The sequence below is a fragment of the Rutilus rutilus genome (genome assembly GCF_951802725.1).
Source record: "Rutilus rutilus genome assembly, chromosome: 22".
In the NCBI taxonomy this organism is placed as follows: Eukaryota; Metazoa; Chordata; class Actinopteri; order Cypriniformes; family Leuciscidae; genus Rutilus; species Rutilus rutilus.
In genome coordinates, this window is record NC_140227.1 from 27,902,648 (window position 1) to 27,926,431 (window position 23,784).

At 41.4% G+C, this 23,784-nt stretch overlaps 1 protein-coding gene across 2 annotated transcripts; it reads left to right on the forward strand.

The window, feature by feature from the left end:
- Window positions 1-500: 500 nt before the first annotated feature.
- Window positions 501-23,681, forward strand: LOC311282076 (inter-alpha-trypsin inhibitor heavy chain H3-like). 2 transcript variants are annotated; one of them, XM_084395620.1, is made up of 21 exons: window positions 501-645; window positions 1,314-1,477; window positions 1,649-1,753; window positions 1,839-2,001; window positions 2,080-2,190; window positions 2,280-2,408; window positions 2,494-2,610; window positions 2,852-3,020; window positions 3,097-3,207; window positions 3,487-3,668; window positions 3,764-3,943; window positions 5,367-5,494; window positions 5,563-5,735; window positions 6,330-6,368; window positions 6,870-7,022; window positions 21,702-21,764; window positions 21,853-21,966; window positions 22,074-22,248; window positions 22,347-22,495; window positions 22,929-23,013; window positions 23,096-23,681. In XM_084395620.1, the coding sequence occupies exons 1-21, from the start codon at window positions 568-570 to the stop codon at window positions 23,208-23,210; spliced, it is 2,703 nt and encodes a 900-aa protein (XP_084251746.1). In that variant the 5' UTR covers window positions 501-567; the 3' UTR covers window positions 23,211-23,681. The 2 variants fall into 2 exon arrangements, with proteins under 2 accessions (XP_084251746.1, XP_084251747.1); XM_084395621.1 differs by having other exon boundaries at window positions 6,333-6,368; window positions 23,096-23,464.
- Window positions 23,682-23,784: the final 103 nt, after the last annotated feature.

Consider the following 23,784-nt stretch of genomic DNA (forward strand, 5'->3'; position numbering starts at 1 on the left):
GCTACATGTGATTTTAGTTAACCATGCAATACTGAAACATTAATTAAAGAGTTTGAATGAATACATTGGCCAAACTCTATAAAATTATAATAATAACAATTCATTACATTTATATAGCGCACTATACAGTTTCTCTGCACTAAAAGCGCTTTAGGAAATCATAAGAAGGAAAAATGGAATACATTTGATACATTTCTCAAGTGGTTATAAATAGGATATATAAGTTTAAAGGGTTTATTTGTCATTTCCCATTAGAATTAAGTGAGAGTCAAACCTATCTCTAAATTCCTTTGGGTCATAAACAGTCTTATCAGTCTTCATGTGTCCTGTAACCAAACACTGTAACCAGTGTTAGTTGCAGTTAACCCATGGTTTACTTGTTGGGTGAGAGATATTATAGATTATTTGTTAAATATAACAAATAATTGTGTCTGGTCTGTGTCAGTCGCTACACTGATTACAAATAGTGGGGGAGGTTTCTTCATCCGGTCAATAATAGCCAATCGCATGATGTGGACAGGAGTTTAAAGGCAGTGTGTGTTTCGAGGTCTGTTTTCTGAGCAGGTCATGATGGATCGAGCAGCTCTCAGACTGATTCTCTTGGGCGTCTTTCTCATCTCAGCCAGTTCACAACCTGTAAAGAAGGTGAGGGGCAACGCTCAGTTTAAGATGAAAATGATGCGAGTTAAAATTCTAAAAAAGAGATGAATTATTTGTATTTGAGATGAAGGTCCAGACAAATTAGTTTTACTTCGTACATGTTGAATATACAAGTGTTCAAAAGTTTGAGGTCAGTAAGTTTTTTTTTTTTTTTTTTTTTTTTTAAGAAATGAATACTTTTATTTATTAAATTGATCAAATGTGACAATCTAGAGATTTATAATGTTACAAAAGATTTATATTTCAAATAAAAGCTTTTGTTTTAAACTTTATTCTTCAAAAAATCCTTAAAAAAAATGTATCAGTGTTTCCACAAAAGTAATTTAGCAGCACAACTGTTTTAATGCTAATTAATAACAAATGTTTCTTAAGCAGAAAATCAGCATATTAGAATGATTTCTGAAGGATCATGTGACAATGAAGTATGGAGTAAAGATGCTGAAAACTATCTATTACTCAGTAGTTTACACTGAGATGAAGTCATCAAAATGTATTTGTTTTTTAGTCCAAAGGCCTTTTCTCCATGCCCTTTTCGAGCAGTAAATATTTGAACAATCCCACGCAAAAAGGAGGAGTAAATGTGCACCATCCAAAAACCCTCTGTTACATGAACATATAATTTAATATGACTGTACTGTTTGATGTCTCAACAGAAACAAAATGTGGATATATACAGCTTCTACATTAACTCCACGGTCACCAGTCGCTACGCCACAACCGTCATCACAAGCCGTGTGGCGAACACAGTGAATGAATCTCAAGAGATCCAGTTTGAGGTCAAGATACCCAAGAATGCCTTCATCAGCAAATTCAGAATGTAGGAAAACATGAGTTGTGTTATATAAGTAGAGATAAAGTGGTAAAGAAGCAGTTTATAGCATGTTGGTCTCAGGTCATGTCTGCTAATGCAGCTAGATTTATTAATTATTTTATGCAACATGTCTGAAATACACATATTCAGAGGATGTCCGTGTCATTTTCTCCATAGGACCATAGAGGGGAAGATATATGATGGTGTTGTGAAGGAAAAGCAGGAAGCTCAGCAACAGTACAGTCGAGCAGTATCTCGAGGAGAAAGTGCTGGACTGATCAAGTACTGGACATTAAAAATAAATAGGTCCATGAAATGTGTTTTTATAGCATGTTTAGTAATATGCTGGAATTAATTTGTATTTCAGATCTGTTGGAAGGACTTTAGAAGACTTTAAAACTTCAGTGACGGTGGCTGCTTTTAGTAAAGTGACTTTTGAGTTGACTTACGAAGAACTGCTAAAGCGTCGCCTTGGCAAATATGAGCTACTCATCAATGCCAAACCAATGCAGCCGGTGGCAGACTTCAAGGTAGGAGAACAAACAAAGAGGGAAATAGATCATCAATTATGCTGGATAAAAAGATCATATTTATTTTACTCACTTTAGATAGATGTACACATACAAGAGAAACCAGGAATTTCCTTCATGGAGGTGAAAGGAGATTTGAGCACCGATGATCTGGCCAATGCCATCAAAACCACCAGAGCAGACAAAGACGTAAGAGCTTAAAATGAGGGGTAAAACACTTCTTATTTTGATACTACACTTCAAACAAAGTTACCAGATGACCAAACTGATCATTTCAGGCATGGGTGACCTTCTACCCCACTCGAGATCAACAGACCAAGTGTAAAAGCTGTGGAGAAAATGGACTGAATGGTGACCTGCTTATAACATACGATGTCGAGAGACCAAATCATCAAGGAGAAGTCATGGTACATTTTTCAATAACGCACTTTACGACAGTAAAATAAATGTGAATGTACTACATATTCAGAATGTACTTTTGTTTTCTCTCAGGTAGCAAATGGCTATTTTGTCCACTACTTTGCACCCTCTGATGTTCCACGTATTCCCAAAAATGTGGTTTTTATCATTGACCGGAGCGGTTCTATGAGTGGCAGAAAAATACATCAGGTAAATGTCAACGTTAAGTTCAGCCAAATCAATTAAAAGGAAATAACAAGCAATGCATTTTTTATGGCAAAACCCTTGAAGGACATTTTTGAAGGATCTTGCAGATTTCTGTATAGAAATCACTGTGGATTTGCTTACTTTAAATTATACAAAAAAGCTGCACATATCTGGTAAATGAGAATGCAGTCATAAAGGAGAAAGAATAACTTTCAGGTGTTCTGACACAAGTGTTTTTCTTTAGACTCGTTTGGCACTGCTAAAGATTTTAAGTGATCTTGATGAGGATGACCACTTTGGACTGATCACCTTCGACAGTGAAATTAAAACATGGAAGAATGAACTCTTGAAAGCTACCCAGGAAAACCTGGAGACTGCAAAATCTTTTGTGAAGGAGATCAGCGATAGAGGAGGTGAGTTCCTAACTCTAAATGGGGAGTTAGAAAGTTGTACCTCAATGTGACACAACTATGTTTGTTCTTCCTTTAGCCACAGACATTAACGCTGCAGTTCTAGCAGGAGTGGACATGATCAATCGACATCCACGAGAAGGAACCGCCTCCATCCTGATCCTGCTGACTGATGGAGATCCCACTTCAGGCACAGATTCACTGACAAACACAAGCTAATGTGTTTTATCCTAACACTAGTTCACTCAGTGTAATTAAGAAGACGTGTTAATAAAAGGTTTTAGATCTAATTAAAATAAATGTAGGACCAGTGGATTACCATGACCAATTTGGTTCTTGACTTTGTCAGTGAGAGAAAGGAAATATGAAATTGCCCAATGCATCCATTGCTTTCTGGTCATTCAAAAATGATGAGTATAATGTTTGAAAATTTTCAAGCATGTCCTGACTTATTCTTCCTCTCTAACAGGTGAAACTAACATAGAGAGGATAATGGCCAATGTGAAAAAAGCAATTGGTCTAAAGTTTCCCCTCTATTGTCTTGGTTTTGGATATGATGTTAACTTTGACTTCCTGACAAAGATGTCACTGGAAAATGGTGGAGTTGCTCGCAGGATTTATGAAGATTCGGACGCTGATCTACAGCTGCAGGTGAACGACAGAGAATCAGCTGTGAATTCATCCTCAGTGCTGATCTGTTCTGTGTTTCAATGCATTTAAACCCTTTATTTCGGTTTGTACGGTAGGGCTTCTATGACGAAGTTGCCGTCCCTCTCCTCACTGATATTCAACTTAAATACACAGGAGGGACAAACCTTACCAAGACCAGCTTTAGCCTGTACTTCAACGGCTCTGAGATTGTAGTATCGGGACAAATCACAGACAACAGTGTGGAGAGTTTCACCACTGAAGTCATTGCAGTATCAGTAAGACCATCATGGTGCTTTACAATATATCAAATTGGTAGGGATTGAGTGGGCTGTTTTTTATCAACAGTCTCAACCGAGGTCATTATACTGGATATTTGGATAATTGATGATCAATGGTTTAAAGGTCCCATTGCATGAAAATTTCACTTTATGAGGATTTTAACCTTAATATGAGTTTCCCTAGCCTACCTATGGTCCCCCAGTGGCTAGACGTTTTGATGGGTGTAAACCAAGCCCTGGGTATTTTTGAGAAAATGAGAAATCTAGAAATCTTCCCCTTATGTCGTCATAAGGGGAAAGGTCACCTCCCCTTTCTCTTCTTTGCCCGCAAAGAGAATTTGGCCCGCCCATGAGAAAATGAGCTGCGCAAGCGCGATATTGGTTTTTCCTCGGGAGACATCATGGCTTGCAAACGAGTGAAGCATGACAGTTGCTCAGTGTTTGGATGTACAAATGAACACAAAAGTATTTTTTTTTGTTCCTTCATCCGAGCCTCTGAAGAACCAGTGGGTTATGTGAATGTCTGATGTGTAATTGTTCAAGTTCAGACAGATAATCTTTCTCTCAAAGTCGTTCAATACTGTTTATGCATCAGTAAATCAAGCCAGTGACTAAACGATCAACTTAACGTCGTTTCTCTTAGTAGGATGAAAATAATCTTACTTAAACTGTGATTAATATATATACAGAAAGCGATCAAAGAACAATCCCTTTCCAATCGCCCAAGCTGTCAATCACACAGCGCGAGTTTATCTGGACACTTGCCAAAACTCGTTATGAAATCAATTATGCTGTTACACTGCACAACGAAGCTCTTACTGTACTTACCTCATTTTTGCATTGGTGAAAGCATTAATGAGAGTACAGAAACTGCTTGCAAAGATAAGATCTTCATTCACGCGATCAACAGGCTGTCATCTGCTCAATGCTCATCACTGCAACCTTTTATGTGATGGAAATAGATCTAAATACTTAAAAAACTTCTCACGATTCGTTAATCCCGATAGCTGTAATAGTAAAAACGTATAATAGCTGTAATAGTAAACGTTTTCGAGAGAGTTCCACATGTAATGCGAGATATTTCATATGCAAGCATGTCAGCCAATCACAGCAGTGGGTGTTTACACTGAAGTCTCACAGCAGACACGCCCCTTCAAACAGAGCGTTCAAATCAGAGGCTAAAATCAGGCTAGGAAATATGCCTTTTATTTCTAAATTATAACAACTTTTGATCTAAAAAAACATACTAATATTATAAGGGCACCCCAGGAAACATTCTAAAATAATAAAATAATCCATGCAATGGGACCTTTAGTGTTTGTAATAATGGTCACTTTGTTTTCTGAGAAAGCTATTGATGAATGTGGTAATGACAGCATTCCTGATGAAAATGTTCACTAGTATTTTTATTTCTGAGCAGAAAGGCAGTAATGTGACGTATCATGAAACTGTAATGGCAAAAGACCCCAGTGATGTCCCACCTGAGAATGAGGATTTCATGCCGAGACTGTGGGCCTACCTTACAGTGAAGCAAATTCTGGAAAGGCAGTAAGTTTATTGAGTGATATGATATTCTGTTTTGTTTGTTGGACATTGAGGACATCTTTCTGTCTCAGAGTGCTTCTTAAAGGACAAGAGAAAGAGGATGAAAGGAAAGAAGCTCTCAAACTGTCCCTGAAATACCAGTTTGTCACGTCCCTCACCTCTATGGTCGTCACAAAGCCACAGGAAGATGAAGTAGAAGTTGCCGACAAACCCAAAGAGGGAGGAAAGGAACCCAGACCTCCAGGTGAGAACTGAGAAGTTTTAGTATCTTACAAACCTTGTAAATAAAGGTGTGCAAACATTTGACCTTTAACAAAAGAGCAAGGTCCATTTTATGCAGCAAAATAAACACAGTGACAGTGACAGCAGCAATATGAAAAGTTATGCACGAATGTATTAATCAAGCTTTGCATCAACAGCATCATATAGGTTAACCAAAACATCCAATAAAATATAAGAAACAACTTTATTTGTGCATCCTATATATGTATTTGTTTCTGTATCTGAACCTGAATAGATTCAGCTATTGTATTTATATTTATACAAGTGGAGTTCAAATGTCATAGACCACTTGTGAAATAGTTTTAATTAATTACTGTACAGTTTATTTCATTACAAAATATATTATCAGTATAATTTGAGTAAAAACTTGAATTGACATGACCTTCAGTATGTTTCCTTTTGTCCAAAATTAGGGCAGAATCTTCATTTTCTGTTTTAACATTGCTTTGTTTCAAGGTTTAAATAAAAGAAAATCACAGATTTTTACAGTTGTGGTCTTGGACTTGCTGCCCACAGTGTACAGTGAATAACACTTTTCTCTTTCTCTTTTAATCAGTAGAGAGTTTGCTTCCTTCATCCCGGAAACCATTTGCACGTAGGTATAAAATGGTGAACTAACAGTTAATTTACTCAGACTATTGCAGAGAATTTAAAGTTGCAATGAGAGGGAAGTACCGATAGATATAGTCTTCTGTACTGTGATGCACATCTGAGTAAAACAGCTTGTCCAAAAAATTTAATAAAATGTAAAGCATTAAGTTTTGTACATCAGTTGTCTATTGGATTTTGAGATGCAACACATCTCTTTTCCATCTACTCAAATTTTCTATGAACAAAGTGTTGAAGTTGTGCATACGTCACCAGAGAGAAGTCTGTCGCTTTCAAGGAAGATCCAGTTATGATATTTTGATTAAAAATGATGAGGTCAATGTAAAAAAAAAAAAAAGAAAGAAACATTACACATTATTAGATAATTCACAATAAGATTTATAACATACATTTAGAAAATAGATAGGGTAAATTTTCATTTTATGCCGAATTCAATATACTGAATTTGCCTTTAAATATATATTTTCCCACTTGTTTTATATCCCAGCACAAGGATTTAATCCGTACCATAGTCGGCCTGGTCTGGCAGGTAGCAGTAAAGTGCTCAAACATCCCAAGAGTCGGACTTGGCCCGTTCTGCAGAGGCCGCCCGTTCTTATCAGCACCCTTTATCCACCGGTTGCTCTTCCAGGGATCCGTGGTATGCTTTTTCTTTTCGTCTAAAAGTTGACAAAGACTCTGATGCTTTCTGGGGAATTAAATGAACTTATTATTGGCTACTTTGTTTTTACAAATTATTACTGAAAATGTGCTTTATTAAAAGTAAATCCTCATAAAAAAGTGTAGAGAATGAAATGAAAATGAATGAAATAAAGGCATTATGTACGGTGACCGGGAGGGGACATATTCGGTTCACTTAATTTTGTCGTGGCCACAACATATAAAATCGTGGGAACATGATAGGCCTATTAAATCTTGGGGACGTTCTAATATCTCTTTGGTACGAGATCTTATGTTGAGGAAACGGCGTCCGTTTCTTGTGGCCACGACTTAATATGTGGAGGGAACGAAATCCGTTTCTCGTGGCTACGATTTATAACATGTGGGAACCATAGACTGTAAAAAGGTGGGAACCGAATCTTCACACGCGATACGGGCTCCTCCTTTTACCCCGGTCATAATTTACTTTGTTATTTGTTAATTTAAGTTTCTCATAATGTGTTTTTTGTTGCCTCAAACGGGACTTTATTCGTAACCCGAGCTATTTCACTCAAGACAGCAAATTTCGTACGAAAAAGCCCATTCAATTTAAGAATGCGCTTCAGGTGTTTTTCACTTATGTAGGCTACCCATGTCTTAATGCCAGAGACCGCACTATATCTTTATATGACATTCCTAATTCAAAGTAAAATGTTATTTCATCAGTCATCTCCATCTCCGACTGCTCACCTTATTTTTAACGGAAATACGGACGCAGCCAGTTGACGGTATTTTGTGCGAGACTTCCGGTCAGGCACTTCCGGTCACTGGCGAGCTAACTCACTTTTCACCATAGCGGTTAATCAAACAAGTGTTCATAACAACGAACTCATCGTTATGGGTTCGAGGAAGACCGGGATTGTTTGTGCAGTTAGAGGTTGTCATAATAACTGGTACAAAAGAAAGATTTACTTGGAGCAGGAGTGTTTTAATCATCGAAATCATTGACATTTTAATCATCAGGCGCCCTACGACCGGCGACACACTGGCTGCGTGGCGTTTCTGTTGCGTGGCGTTTTACATGTCTTTGCACACCAGAAACGTGTCTGACGCGGCGTTTCTGCTGCTAGGTGACATATGATAAGCCTCACTGGTGATATATTCGACATAATGGGGAGAGAGTTGTGGAAGGCCTATACTTAATGTTAAACATAAATATATAGCAGCAAAGACAACGTCGGCAGTGTTGACGGCAAAATAGGCTACAGAATATTTCGTTCTGTATTGACAGGTGCAATATTAGAAAATAGATTTTTTTTTTTTTCATTGCATTTATATCTGCATTTGTCAAAACCTAAACTTTCAAACATGAAAATGTCATTTATTAATATGTATTCGTGTCAAAATGACATACAAACATCTTTTCCTATTCTATTTGGCCTGGAAACGCTTCCAAAACGCTTGCGTGTCTCGTGAAAAATAGGCGTCGATTCTATTTCTAGCATGTGTAACTGGTCTGTTGTCTGCGTTGTGTTTTGGTTGATATGAGAAGAACAAGACAGCATTCGCAGTTTCACCGATCTTTTATTCCTGATGTACAAACAAATGTAATCAGCCTCTTAGCGAGATTTGCCCTCCAACTCTCTTCAGTGCGTCACCAATGCAAAGAGGAATAAATCACATAACAATAAAATGCATATAACAGAGAACATACCTGATGTACAAACAAATGTAATCAGCCTCTTAATGAGATTCGCCCTCTTTAACTCTATAAAACAAATGTGATATACAGTTGTCACATGTGCTCTCGTTTAGGCTCAGATGCAAAAATATATCTCAATCGGGGTGAAATGACAAAAATAAGCACACAGATAGGTAAAATAATATTATATACATAAATTAGAGTGAAAATAGACATAAAAGCAATGATTAAAATAAAGATTAATTTAGATTAACAGGAGCCCAAAATAACCTCACCTCTTCAGTGCGTCACCAATGCAAAGAGGAAGAGGAGGGGACAGAACAGGAAATTGTATTGACTCATGACATCACATCAATTAAAGGGAAAGGTACTCATTTCACTTAGGCAGTCATATCAGGTACATGTAAACGAACAATTTTGTGAGAATTCTAATAAACTATACATACATTTAACAGTACACTTTCTGTACCTGTTACACATGCACACATTATTCCGCATGGCTCGAGCCGCAGGCAGTGTGCAAGCTCTAACCTGTTAACATGGTAGCCGAAATAAAAACAGACCGCCACGCAGCCAGTGTGTCGCCGGCCTGAGGAATCCCTTCGCCTGTGGTTAAAAGCTTTACATTTGAAGAAACCATCGAAACGACCGTATGTTTGTTCTTTTCATTTCGTGAACACAAGACCTACAGAAGACCACCCGATACCAGTAAAGTGGCTGCATGGGCTATGAAGTCTCAATAAAAACCATGATAAAAACTCCAAGGAGAAACAAAATCATTATAGTAACCCCTGTATAAAATCTAGTGATCATGGCATAATGGCATGATCATGGCATTTATTTTGTATGATTTACAATTATTTATAGCCATCTATTGCTATCCTGTGCTTTGGTTGCATTCTGATGGCATTATTAATACATTTGACATGACAAAATACCTCCATAGATATATTAGTCCAGCATTGGCTCGACCGTGTTTAGGGCGGTGCTGAGGGCGCCGGCGAAGTTTTGTCACTCTGCCAGCTAGATGCATGAGTGTTTTCAACCAGGTCCGGTACCCTAACTGAGTGAGGCGGGGCTTTAGTTCTTTGTTGTATTCATCTGCTATGGCATGTGTAACATTTTTCTGTCAACTCTGCATAATCCTTCGCGATCGATATCGTTATTTAGCACAGGGAAGCGAGGAAACGGAAGTGCCGCACAAAAACCGGATATTGGACTCATGTTTACTTCCGCGTTCGAAAATAAGGTGAATTGACCGGTGTGGTTCCCTCAACATAACTCGTGGCCACGAGAAATAGGCCTAGATGTCGTTCTCTCAGAATATGAAGTCGTGGCCATGAGAAAAATATATCGTTCCCTCACATATGATCACGTGGCCACGACATCATGATGTCGTTACCTCAACAAAATGATCACGTGGCCACGACTTAAAGGGATAGTTCACTTTGAAATAAAATTTTGGTATGTTTTAGCTTACCTCAAGGGCATCCAAGATGTAGTGTCTTTTTTTCCGAAGTAGTTTCGATTTTGATATTTTTAGGTCAAACCGTTCTTGTCTCTCAGTTAGATAATGCAGGTCTGTGGTCACTGTCTCAGAGAGCATGCACAGAGTCCAAATTAAAACAATTCCCCATCGTCCAAATTAACCCTTATGTGCTGTTGGGGATGTTTTCATTCACTATGGGGTATTTTTGAGTCTAAATTTGGCCATAACTTTTTCTGTGTTTCAGCAAATGGAATGGTATTTGGTGACAAATCTTATTTTGATAAAAAATATTTTGGGAAAATGCTTTGAAATTTTTAAAAAACTCAACAGTACACTGTGGGCAAATTTACTACCCTTTCGTTATGTTCGTGGCTAAAAACAGCCACTACTTTAAACTGCTGTAAAAATGTATCAGATAAATATTTTTTTCAATTTTTTTTGCATAAATCTATTAATCAACCTCAGCCCTGCTCAAAAATACTAAATGTTTAAAAAAAAATCTGGATTTTAACTCTTTAATTGCCAAATTCGTAAATGATGAATGAAAAAACACACACAAAATGACTCATTTTCAATATAAAATGTCATTGTGGACTGGATTCTTTTTTTACCTTTTATCACAGTCTAGGATATGTCAAAGATTAGAAACAACATTGGTTTTGATGCATTGTTAGTTCCCCTTCAGGGACTACCGCTGCGTGTAATCGCAGTGGGAACGCCTCCAGCGTAGTGCGTCTGAAGCATGAATGAAATCAGTCCAATGACGAGACTAAGCGTCACAGCGAGTGACGTCATCGACCAGGAAACTATAAAGCACCCCTGAATCCACAAGCAAAACAGCTTTCGTTACTTCAGCAGCTCTCTGTGTGTGTGTGAAATCTGTCGATTGTGTTTGTCTGTCTCTAGTTGTTACTAGGCAGGAGTTTATCACTATATATATATATATCCCATATATTATATAAAAAAAACACGAGCATGGCGAACGAGCAGCAATATAGGAAGTGTGTTCCCCCCTGTACTCGATACATCACAGGCGGGGATTCACACCAACTATGTGTTGCTTGTTTGGGGATGCCGCATGCTCAGTCAGCTCTCGAGGGGGCTGACTGTGAGCATTGCGAGCGTCTTCCCTTAAGAACGCTGCGCTCGCGGCGATCGCTCTTCGAGGAGGGCGGTTCCCTGCGCGCTCCCCAAGGCTCGGGTCCCGCTTCTGTCGAGGCAGAGCGGCGGCGCTTGTCTTGGGGTTCGCAGATGGATATCACCGCGGGGTTTGAGACGGGCCCCGCCCTATCTCAGCCTTCTCCGGTGATATCTAGTGCCTCTCCCCCAGTTCTGGAAGCACGCGCGCCGGTTACTTCCGTTCCGGTTGAGGCACACTATGTTCAAGAACTTCGGCTATCCAGTTCTGAGGAGCTGGATGTTGAAAGTCTTGCAACCGAAGACACTGTACACCAACACACAAATGTAAATGAGGAAAATGAATTAATTGATGTTTTATCTCGTGCTGTTGAGAAGCTCAGCATTGAGTGGCCAGCTGATAGGCAGGAGTCTAAACCAAAAAGTAAACTTGATGAAAGATTTCTGCCGTCACGTTCTCTGCCTTCTCGCCGGTGCTTACCATTTTTCCCAGATCTTCACACCGAGGTGTCGAAGACCTGGGCTAGACCAGTGTCCAGTCGTATTTACACTAATCAGTCTAATGCTTATGGTAACATCATGGGAGCTAAAGCATTTGGTTATGTGACGTTGCCGAAGGCGGAGGAGACGCTCGCGAGCTATCTCTCTCCCGAATCGGCATTGTCACTTAAAGCACCGGCTCTTCCCACCAGACCTTTAAAAAATACATCAGCGCTGGTGGGAAAGGCTTACTCGGCGGCGGGACAGGCGGCCGCGTGCCTGCATACTATGGCTATCATGCAGGCATATCAGGCCGACCTGCTTAAGGAAGCTAGTGAAGGGGGAGAGATTTCTGTTGAGACTATTAATGAGCTCAGGCAGACAGCTGATCTCACTCTCCGGGCCACCAAGGAGACCGCAAAATCTATCGGCCGGTCTATGGCAGCCCTGGTGGCCACGGAGAGGCATTTATGGTTAAATCAGACATCAATGAAAGAAAAAGATAAGTCTCTTCTTTTAAATGCCCCTGTTTCCCCTGCGGGCCTCTTCGGTGATGCTCTCCACTCTGTCACTGAGAGGTTTCAGGAAGAAAAAAAGCAGGCAGCCGCATTTCATAAATTTATCCCGCTAAAAGTGACTGTCTCTGGGACTGCTGAGCGAGGACAGTCCCAGCCGCCGAGTACATCGCAGAGAGCGCAGCAAAAAAAAAAGCGTCGCGTCTCGTGCCCCCCCGCAGAGAAACTGGAGGGACGAGACGGGACGCTCTCAGGCGCGGCCTTCGCGGGGCAGGGCTGATCTGAGGACAGTCATTGTCGCCAAGAAGGCTGCGTCTAAAAGGTCCTGACGCTTACGCCGTCAGGGCTCTGAGGGTGGTCCCCACCGAGAGAGACTCGTGTTCACCTCCTTTAAAGGTGCCCCGTCTCCCTCGGGGCCCTCAGGGGTCTGTTCTACTAACCCTGCCGAAACAGGGCGTAGAAGGGCCCGGCGAGTGTTTTCCCGAGGGACGCTCGCCCCCTCCAAGGAGGGCCCTGGAGTGCTCAGACCAGTTGTTCCCTGCCGGTGCGCCGTTACAGGGCGCTGTGTCTGTCACGCAGAATATTCAACCAGAGGCCAGCCTCGAGAGGCTGGTACCCTTAGTAGATTTTCTAGTGGAGTGGAAAAATCTTCCCAATGTGTCTCAGTGGGTCCTGCATACGGTCGAAAGAGGTTACGCTATACAATTCAGGTCTCGTCCGCCTCGGTTCAGAGGGGTTCTTCCCACTGTGGTGGGCCCCGAGCAGGCTCTGGTAATGGAACAGGAGGTTATGACTCTTCTTCAAAAAGGAGCTATAGAACGGGTTCCTCCTCCCAGCAGGGAGTCAGGTTATTACAGCCGTTACTTCATTGTTCCAAAGAAAGACGGGGGGTTGCGTCCGATTTTGGATCTGCGTCTCTTAAACCGCACTGTAGGGAAACTCAAGTTCAAGATGCTTACTCTCAAACAGATCGTGTCACAAATCAGGTCCGAGGACTGGTTTGTCACGATAGATCTAAAGGACGCCTACTTTCATGTGTCTATTCTTCCTCAACATCGGAAGTTCCTGAGGTTCGCTTTCGGGGGCGAAGCATACCAATATCGGGTTCTTCCGTTCGGCCTAGCACTTTCACCCCGAACGTTTACGAAATGTATCGATGCGGCTCTAGCTCCTCTGCGTTTACAGGGCATCCGCATTCTGAATTACATCGACGACTGGTTGATTTTAGCTCAGTCGCAGTCTCAGGCGGTTCGGCATCGAGATGTCGTTCTCGCTCACATCAAGAAATTGGGGTTGAGGCTCAACGCCAAGAAGAGTGTGCTTTCTCCAGTACAGAGATCCACTTTTCTCGGTGTGGTGTGGGATTCGACGACGATGCAGGCACAACTTTCCCCTGCTTGTATTGCTTCGATTCTCGCTGCAGCAAATCAGAACAAGCTAGGCCAGCTACTCACTGTGAAACAGTTTCAGAGACTGTTAGGTCTCATGGCAGCAGCGTCCAACGTTATTCCTTTTGGCCTATTGCACATGAGACCGCTTCAGTGGTGGCTCAGAACCAAGGGATTCTCCCCGAGGGGAAATCCGCTCCGCACGATCATGAGTTCGCGACGGTGTCTTCGCGCCCTGGTTATGTGGAAAGATCCTCGGTTCTTGTCCCAAGGTCCCGTGTTGGGAGCACCTTGTCGTCGCGTAACGCTAACGACAGATGCTTCCCTCACGGGCTGGGGGGCGATCATGAGTGGTCGCCCAGCTCAGGGTCTGTGGCAGGACCATCATCTCTCGTGGCACATAAACTGCTTAGAAATGTTGGCGGTGTTTCAGGCTCTGAAACACTTCCTCCCAGACCTGAGGGGCCACCATGTGCTTGTCCGCTCAGACAACACATCGGTGGTCTCTTACATAAACCATCAGGGGGGTCTGCGGTCGCGTCCATTATACAAATTAGCCAGTCAGATCCTTCTATGGTCCCAGGGGAAACTTCTGTCTTTAAGAGCGATTTATCTCCCGGGGTATCTGAATCGAGGGGCAGACATCCTGTCGAGGCAGGGGCCGAGGCCCGGGGAATGGAGACTTCACCCCGAGGTGGTGGAGCTCCTTTGGGAACATTTCGGTCGTGCTGAGGTAGACCTGTTTGCTTCCAGAGAGACATCACACTGTCTACTGTGGTTCTCTCTCAGCCATCCAGCCCCACTTGGGTTGGACGCTATGGTACAGGCGTGGCCGAGGTCACGTCTGTATGCATTTCCCCCGATTGCCCTGCTCCCAGGAGTTCTGGAAAGGGTTCGCCGGGACAGAGTCAGCCTACTCCTGATAGCCCCGTTCTGGCCGGCTCGAGTATGGTTTTCGGACCTTGTGTCCCTCCTCGTCTCTCCTCTGGAGATTCCGATCAGGAGGGACCTACTCTCTCAGGCGAGTGGGTCGATCCTTCACCCCCGCCCAGAGCTATGGAGACTGTGGGCTTGGCCTCTGAGGGGGCTCAGCTCATAGAATCCGGTCTCTCGACTGAGGTCGTTGAGACCATTCTTCAATCCAGAGCTCCCGCTACAAGGAAACTTTATGCCGCGAGGTGGAAACTTTTCACCTCTTGGTGTGGAGAGCGCCAACAGGACCCAGTTAACTGCCCGGTTGGTACAGTGCTGGAGTTCCTGCAGGCTCGTCTCTCCACGGGGTTATCCCACTCCACACTGAAGGTGTACGTGGTGGCCCTGGCTGCTTACCACGCCCCTTTGAGTGGAGTTTCTCTTGGGAGACACCCACTTATATCTCGCTTCCTTCGTGGCACTTTGAGGCTGAGGCCGGCAATACGCACGAGGGTGCCATCTTGGGACTTGGCCATCGTCCTAGAGGGTCTCTCCCTAGCTCCCTTCGAGCCCCTCGAAGAGGTTTCCGAGAAGTTCCTTACTCTCAAGACTATTTTCCTACTTGCTATTTCGTCTCTCAAAAGAATTGGAGACATTCAAGCACTCTCGGTTGCTCCCTCGTGCCTGGAATTCTCACCTGGCATGGCTAAGGCCTTCCTCTATCCTAGGCCAGGTTATATTCCTAAGGTTCCAACCACTGTGGTTAGACCTGTCATACTGCAGGCTTTTTGTCCTCCTCCGTTTCTGACGTCGGACCAGGAGAAACTCAATTTGCTCTGCCCAGTTAGGGCTTTAGATGCTTATGTCCACAGAGCTGCCCTGTGGAGGAAGTCTGAACAGCTGTTTGTTTGTTTTGGGTCGCCCAATAAGGGGTGCCCCGCATCTAAGCAAAGGATGAGCAAGTGGGTGGTTGAGGCCATCTCACTTGCTTATGAGTCGGCCGGTCAGCCTTCACCTTTGGCTGTACGGGCTCACTCTACCAGGAGTATGGCTGCTTCTAAAGCTCTCCTTTCAGGAGCTTCTCTTCAGGATGTTTGTGATGCGGCAGGCTGGTCCTCACCGCACACATTCGTCAGATTTTATAGTCTCGATTTTAGCTCCACTCCTGGGGCGCAAGTTCTTTCGTCAGCCTGTGCGCCCTGATTACACACGACGGAGACTTGCTCGCATGGGGACGTGGGTATTGCGTTCCCACTGCGATTACACGCAGCGGTAGTCCCTGAAGGGGAACGTCCCGGGTTACGTATGGAACCCTAGTTCCCCGAAGGGACGGACGCTGCGTGTCCTGCTATGCTCCCGGCATCCCCTTGGATCGCTTGCTTCAGTAACATCCGAAGCTGTTTTGCTTGTGGATTCAGGGGTGCTTTATAGTTTCCTGGTCGATGACGTCACTCGCTGTGACGCTTAGTCTCGTCATTGGACTGATTTCATTCATGCTTCAGACGCACTACGCTGGAGGCGTTCCCACTGCGATTACATGCAGCGTCCGTCCCTTCGGGGAACTAGGGTTACATACGTAACCCGGGACGTTTTTGTGCAGCATCAGATTTTAAGGCTGTTTTTGCCCCATTGACTTCCATTATAACCACATTTTTTGATTGCAAAGCCATGACACCATATAATCATGCATTTTTGATTGTTGGTGGTTTTCCCTGTTGGGAAGAGGTAAAATTTGTAATTTTTACTGTTGATAACCAGGTGGAACCATTAACCCTTTAGATAGGCCTGTGCAAAAAAAAGCTTAGTTTCTGGCTTTTACATGGAGTTATATGGCGTATAATAGCATAATAAAGTGTGTGTGTGTGTGTGTGTGTGTGTGTGTGTCAGGGCTCGAGACTAACGGCGTCCTATCGTCCTGGGGACGATAGAAAATGTGTTTAGGACGAACAGAAAAATTCTCCTGGACGCCTTCAGGACGAAAGACATTTTTGTATGTGTGTTCATTTATTACTAGCCTATTAGGGTAACTTACTTAGAAAATGCCAAAATTAACCGACCAAGCGCTGACTACAACGGAGCGCGTCTTCTCATGCTGTTACTATTCACCTTATTTTTAACGGAAATACGGACGCAGCCAGTTGACGGTATTTTGTGCGAGACTTCCGGTCAGGCACTTCCAGGTCACTGGCGAGCATTGTTCGTAACAACTAACTCATCGTTATGGCTTCGAGGAAGACCGGGATTGTTTGTGCAGTTAGAGGTTGTCATAATAACTGGCACAAAAGAAAGATTTACTTGGAGCAGGAGTGTTTTAATCATCGAAATCATTGACATTTTAATAATCAGGCACCCTACGACCGGCGACACACTGGCTGCGTGGCGTTTCTGTTAAGTGGCATTTTCTATGTCTTTGCACACCAGAAACGTGTCTGACGCGGCGTTTCTGCTGCTAGGTGACATGATAAGCCTCATTGGTGATATATTCGACATATGGGGAGAGAGTTGTGGAAGGCCTATACTTAATGTTAAACATAAATATATAGCAGCAAAGAAAACGTCGGCAGTATTGACGGCAAAATAGGCTACAGAATATTTCGTTAGTACTGACAGGTGCAATATTTGAAAGTCGATAATATATATATTTTTTTACATTTATATCTGCATTTATGTCAAAACCTAAATTCAAACATCAAAATGTCATTTATTAATATGTATTCATATCAAAATGACATACAAACATATTTTCCTATTCTATTTTGCCTGGAAACGCTTCCAAAACGCTTGCGTGTCGCGTGAAAATTCGCTTCTATTCGCGTCGATTCTATTTCTAGCATGCACGCGTTTTCCCTGATGCAGGCAGTGTGCAAGCTCTAACCTGTTAACATATAACAGGCCGAAATAACGGACACGCCACGCAGCCCATTTGAAGAAGCGACCGTATGTTTGTTCTTTTCATTTCGTGAACACAAGACCTACAGAAGACCACCCGATACCAGAAAAGTGGCTGGGCTACGAAGTCTGAATAAAAACTCCAAGGAGAAACAAAATCATTATAGTACCCCTGTATAAAATCTAGTCATCATGGCATTTATTTTGTATGATTTATAATTATTTATAGCCATCTACTTATTGCTATCATGTGCTTTGGTTGCATTCTGATGATGGCATTATTAATACATTTTACATGACAAAATAGCCTACCTCCATTAGTCCAGCGTTGGCTTGACCGTGTTTAGGGCGGTGCTGAGGGCGGCGGCGAAGTTTTGGCAATCTGCCAGCTAGATGCATGAGTGTTTTCAACTAGGTCCGGTACCCGACCTGGGTGAGGCGGGGCTTTAGTTCTTTGTTGTATTCATCTGCTAAGGCATGTGTAACATTTTTCTGTCAACTACTCTGCATAATCCTTCGCAATCGATATCGTTAGTTAGCCCCATAGACAGTAAAAGAAATGGACACAGCGACCCCATTGGAACTCAATTGAGACAAGTGAAGCCCATTTTTAGCGATTTCTTAGCACTTCCTTTCCTGACGCGCAGACTCAAACCGAGCAAAGCTTTACACGGACCACGTGAGCAACCCGTCTGTCTTCTAGTAGCTGTGCCAAGAGAAATCTGAATCATTCCCTTCCGAATCTTGCCGAGACGGAGAGTGTGAGTAGGAGCTGTCCATAAGCTTGGAGCAGGAGCAACTTTTGCTAGGTATTCTGATTAATTATATTGTCATTTTGCCTCCACGTCCCCCCGATTGCCCGCGAGCTTCTCCTCCCGTCCATACGGTAATCTCTCTACTGTGCGACAGAGAGTCGCGTGGTTATGACGCAATCGTTAGCCTACTTTTACAAAAACTGCTTCTACGGGGCCATAACATAAGCTACAAGGTAATGGAGCATTTTATACATTGTCGTGTTTCTTTAGAAATAAATAATGGACAAATGGAGTCTTTAAACGCCTCAGATGTAAAGTTATTCGCTGTCAAAGTGACGGCAAAACGAATGGGAGTCAATGGGATGCTAACAGCAGGTGAAGTTCTGCTACAAGATGGCGGCACGCGGCCGACTTCAACTTCCGGTCGACTTCCTTCCCCCCTGGTTAGCCCAGAGAAGTGAGGAAACGGAAGTGCCGCACAAAAACCGGAAACTGGACCCATATTTACTTCCGCGTTTGAAAATAAGGTGAATAGTTACTATCACTGGCCGGCTACTCACCCGGAGACTTGTTTCGCGGTACATCTATCACATGGCTTATTTTCACAGACGAAAACGAGACGATAACTAAATAAAAACTAGTTTTGAATTACAAAAACTATAACGAAAATCTATTGACATTTTCGTCAACGAATAAAAACTAGACAAAAATGTTAGATAGTGACGATTTGCGAAGCGATCCGGTCAGAAATGATGTCCTGCGTTTGTGGTAGATGCGCACATTATACTTTAACGTGCTGATCTACCCAGCGGCACACGTGTTGACATGCGCTGCATGTCTCATAAAACGTAAAAAAAAAAATGTAAACGTCTGGGAGACTGAGTAGAGCAGACATATAGATCTGAATAAGAGTGACGGCGACAAAAAAAAAAAAAAACTATTCGGTACGGTTTTCTGTGCGCGCACACCCGACCCGAAGCGTGCAGCCATACTGAATTGAGCTCTCTTTCGTGTCTGAATGGACAAATACACACAACATTATGTCGAAATGTCCGTTTTGGAGAGTATTCACGTAAACTATGTTGGTTATGTCTTAAACAGTTTTGAATGTATCGGATGTGCATCAGTGCAATTGGATCCGCATGTCATTGGAAATGATCCGATGTCTTAAAGGAGAACTCCGGTCAATTTTAACATTGAGCTAATTTTTTTGTAAATTTGGAGTGCTGTCAGTACAGAGAACAACGACAAAAATCGGGGTTGCCTACACCGTGTTATCCTCTTTTTAAAATATACACCCTGTTGACTTCAATGGGGCAAGTTTTAAACCTGCTTTTAGCCTCTTAACATTCTTGATGTGTCATTACAAGTGCACAGGTCATGTGAGTGATTCCTTCGGAGTGAACGCGAGTGAATCTGACTGCAGTAGATTAAAATTAAAATTATGTTTATTCAGCCATCGCTCATACCTGTATTTACATCCTGTTTTCGGTCGAAGTCCACAGTAGTCGATTGTCGAGTTCACGCGCGTGATCATAGGTACTAAACCTATGGGCGTGAACTCGGCAATCGACTACTGTCAATGTGTACTTACGATGGGGAATTGTTTAATTTGGACGATAGGGAATTGTTTTAATTTGGACTCTGTTGATGCTCTTTGAGATAGTGACCATAGACCTGCATTAATTGACTGACAGACAAGAACGGGTTGACCTAAAAATATAAAAATTGAAACTACTGCGGAAAAAAAGACACCTACATCTTGGATGCCCTTGAGGTAAGCTAAAACATACCAAAATGTAATTTCAAAGTGAACTATCCCTTTAATGTTCCCACGAGTTTATATGTTGTAGCCATGTGAACTGAACATGTCCCCTCCCGGTCGCGATTTTTTTTTTCCCAGGATGGTAGGGGAAGACTCATGAATATTCATTAGGGAAGTCATCCCTGATTGGTCTGATGACCTACCCCTAACCCCACCCCTAAACCTACCCGCCACTGGGGGTCTGATGACCTACCCCTAAACCCGCCCCTAAACCTACCCGTCACTGGGGTTAAGACCAATCAGGGATGACTTCCCTAATGAATATTCATGAGTCTCCCCTACCATCCTGGGAAAAAAAATATGGCCTCCCGGTCACAGTAGAAATGAGGCCTCTTAAAGGGATAGGTCACCCTAAAATGAAAATGTAGTAATCATTTACTCATCTGGTGTTGTTCTGATGCTGTATGCCCTTCTTTCTGTTCGAATAACAAAACGAGAAATTTAAAAATAAATCCTGCTCGCGCTCGTCCATATATAATGGCAGTGAATAGCGACCAGCATTAAGCTTTAAAAAAGACACTAAAGTATCACAAAATGATCCCATTCAACACGCATTGTTTATTCCAAGTGTTCTAGGGGTATATGATAGGATTTGGTGAAAAACAAACTGAAACTGAAATTCTTGACCATAGGTGTTGGTCTTCTGTGCTTGACTGCGCGTTCGTGAGCACCATAGTTCTCTCAGAAAAAGCACAGAATTTGTGAGAAGTCAAGAATAATAAAAACATGACATGAAATACTATTGAATCCATGTACTTTCTTCTCTGAGGTTATTACATCCATTCTGTTCATCGCAACAAGAAGTTATCGCATTCACATCCAGAGATATGCAACTTAGTGAAGAAAGTACATGGATGCTTTTTTGGAATATAAGCTTTGTTTTTTGTTGTGTTTTTATTATTCTTGATTCAATTATGCAACTTTCTGTGTCCAAAACTATTCAGTAAAAACAATAATAATCATACTAATAATAATTCCAGCTGAAAGAAAAAGCTGTTCTTTGACTTTCAGTGACAAGGACTCCTATACTTTCTCGAGAATGTGTTTATCATTGGTTACTTCGTTAGTTTTTGTGTTTTTTCTTTGATTTTATTTACGAGAAATTATTGCAAATTTACTTTATTAAAAGCAAAATTAGTAAATCCAAAAAGTATTGAGAATGAAATTAAAATAAATTAAAAATAAGGAATTAGGTGTGATTCAGAAATTAAGCCTCTTAATATTAAGCAACTTTTGGATGAAAAGAATCATAATTAAGGATTTTGAGTACATTTTTTAAAGAAATATTACAAAATTAATGGTTACAATTTAATTAATTATTTCTTTATTTAATGATTTTAAAATGCATTGGTAATTTATTTTATTTATTGATTTCATTGGTCAGTAACATTGATAAACTGACTTAGTATGAAAAGCTGTATTATAATGTCCCTGACTTTTTATTATAATGTCTCCCTCTTTTTTCTTTTTTTTTTAGGGTCAACTGATTATTCCACCGAATATTATTCTGTTATGTATTAAAATGCTGTAACTTTGATTCTGCCTTGTATCAAGAAAGTCTAATTTCATCAATTGCACCTTCTCTTAGACTTTTCTGAAATGCCCACAATTCCACAGGAGAGTGCAGAGGCTGTTCTCCCTACTATGTCAGGTACATAAAGATCCCTCAAACATACTTATTATGTAAGACAGTTTTCTATAATAATTATGATACAGCATTTGGTTATGTTTTCTCTTAGTTCCAGGAGTTGGTAGCCACCGGTTCCTGCTGCCTTCTGCTGGTCAGTCTAAGCCACTTTGTTTTGACGTTCCTGCTCCTCAGAAACTCAGACTGTTACAGGATTCTGCTTCAGGTAACTATTACACATTTACTCTTCATGCACATCCTTTTGAAAGTCATCTTTTTTAACCAAATGTTTTGTAGATACACTTACTGTGTGACTTTCTGACTTTTCGGTAGAGTTCTCTATGAATGGAGAATTCATAACTGGACAAATCGGATTCATTCAAATTGCCTTTCATTACAAAACAAACCATCACCTGACAATAAGCACAAGCTCTATCAGATACCAAGATGGCCAGAGTCAGGTTGAGTTTTTGTGGGACCAGGAACCTACTCAACACAATACAGAGGGGTATATACTATACTCAAACTATAAGTGTTTTACTACATTTCTGTTATAGATCCTTTCTGTGAAGTAGAATTCATTCATCAGTTTCTCTGCTTCAACAGCGTGTCCCTGATATTACGGAGCAATGAAATGGACGTTACCATGGGAAGCATACGCGTTGTTATTCTTCTTCACAAGAAAAATGGTGAAGTGTTTCTGTGGCCTGCTGTTCGGCAACAGCCAAAAGATGTCGGTTTGATGGGCATTTTAGGTAAGAGTACTTCACTGGTTAAACATTTAAACATGTATTAACACTTTACACAATTGACCCAGCTAACAGGGCACTCACAGCAGCGTGTCTGTGTATCTATTAGCATTAGCGAGTTCATATACTTGCTCTGCAGAAGCAGTGTAGTAGATCTTGTCTGCCAAGACCAAATACATTATTAAGACATTAACATATTCAATAACATGCTAAAACAATTTCGAGAATTGTCATGATTGAAATATCTTTCATGGAAGTTTTTTTTTTTTTTTTTTTCTGAAACAGTTTTAGACATTCCTTTCAGTGCATTTAGTTTTAGCTTTTTTTTAAACACATTTTTGTTAGCTGGGTGAGCAATTAAATGGTAAATTTGGATTTGTAACTTGCTTTATTAAACCAACATGGGATAAAATCTCAATAACTGTGGATGATATTGAAGGAAAAGCTGAAGCTTCATATGAGGAGGTTCAAGGATCACAAACACCAACTCTAAAGATAATGGACCAGGATGTGAAGGCGAGCTTGTAAGTGATCAAAAGTGATCATACACACAGCTGATATTTTCCTTTATTATATATTTGTTTTAATCTATGAATGTATCTGTAGGGAGGATGTCACAGACTACACACTTCCTTCAACTCCGGTTATCAGATGTTGGCTTGTCCCGTTCCAGGCTGTGATGCAGGGAGACATTTCTGATTTCACTGTCACTCGGCTGTAGAGTTCAATGTGGGCGATTTATGAACTGGGACAGAACATGTTTGTAAAACACTTGCTTATGTTTGTATTAAGAATATTTTTCAGTCATTGGCAAGCACAAAATAGCTTTGACACCCACCTCAGCCTTTTCATGAATGAATGAATCAATTAAATAATCAATTAAAATGTATTTAAAATGACCCTTCTTCAAAATCTAACCATAATATGCTGTTTTTGGAATAAGCATGTCTTTCCATTAAACACTGTCTCAAGTCAAACTGCTCCCTCTTGTGATTAAACATTTGATAAAAATTAGGCAATATAGTTACACCAGCATGTAATCTAAATTCCATCCATGTTTGCATTAGCAAATTACATTAATTAATATCAATTATATGATGTAATTTTTAGATGTATTTTAATATTGAACTACAATAAATGCAGAAATAGAAAAATCTACTTTATGAATAAACAAAATGTTTATTCTGCTCTATTTTTATTTAGAACTTTGAGAAGTCCCAATGAAGAATAACATGAAATGGACGTCGCATGTGCTAACTTCAACAGGCAAATGAAAGCATGCTTTAACACAGACT

Excerpts from the sequence above, each read along its gene's own strand:
- LOC311282076 (XM_084395620.1), top strand. The coding sequence starts at position 568 with ATGATGGATCGAGCAGCTCTCAGACTGATTCTCTTGGGCGTCTTTCTC. Across the intron at positions 1,478-1,648 it reads TTCATCAGCAAATTCAGAAT|GACCATAGAGGGGAAGATAT; the intron begins GTAGGAAAACAT and ends TTTTCTCCATAG. Across the intron at positions 2,409-2,493 it reads ATCATCAAGGAGAAGTCATG|GTAGCAAATGGCTATTTTGT; the intron begins GTACATTTTTCA and ends GTTTTCTCTCAG.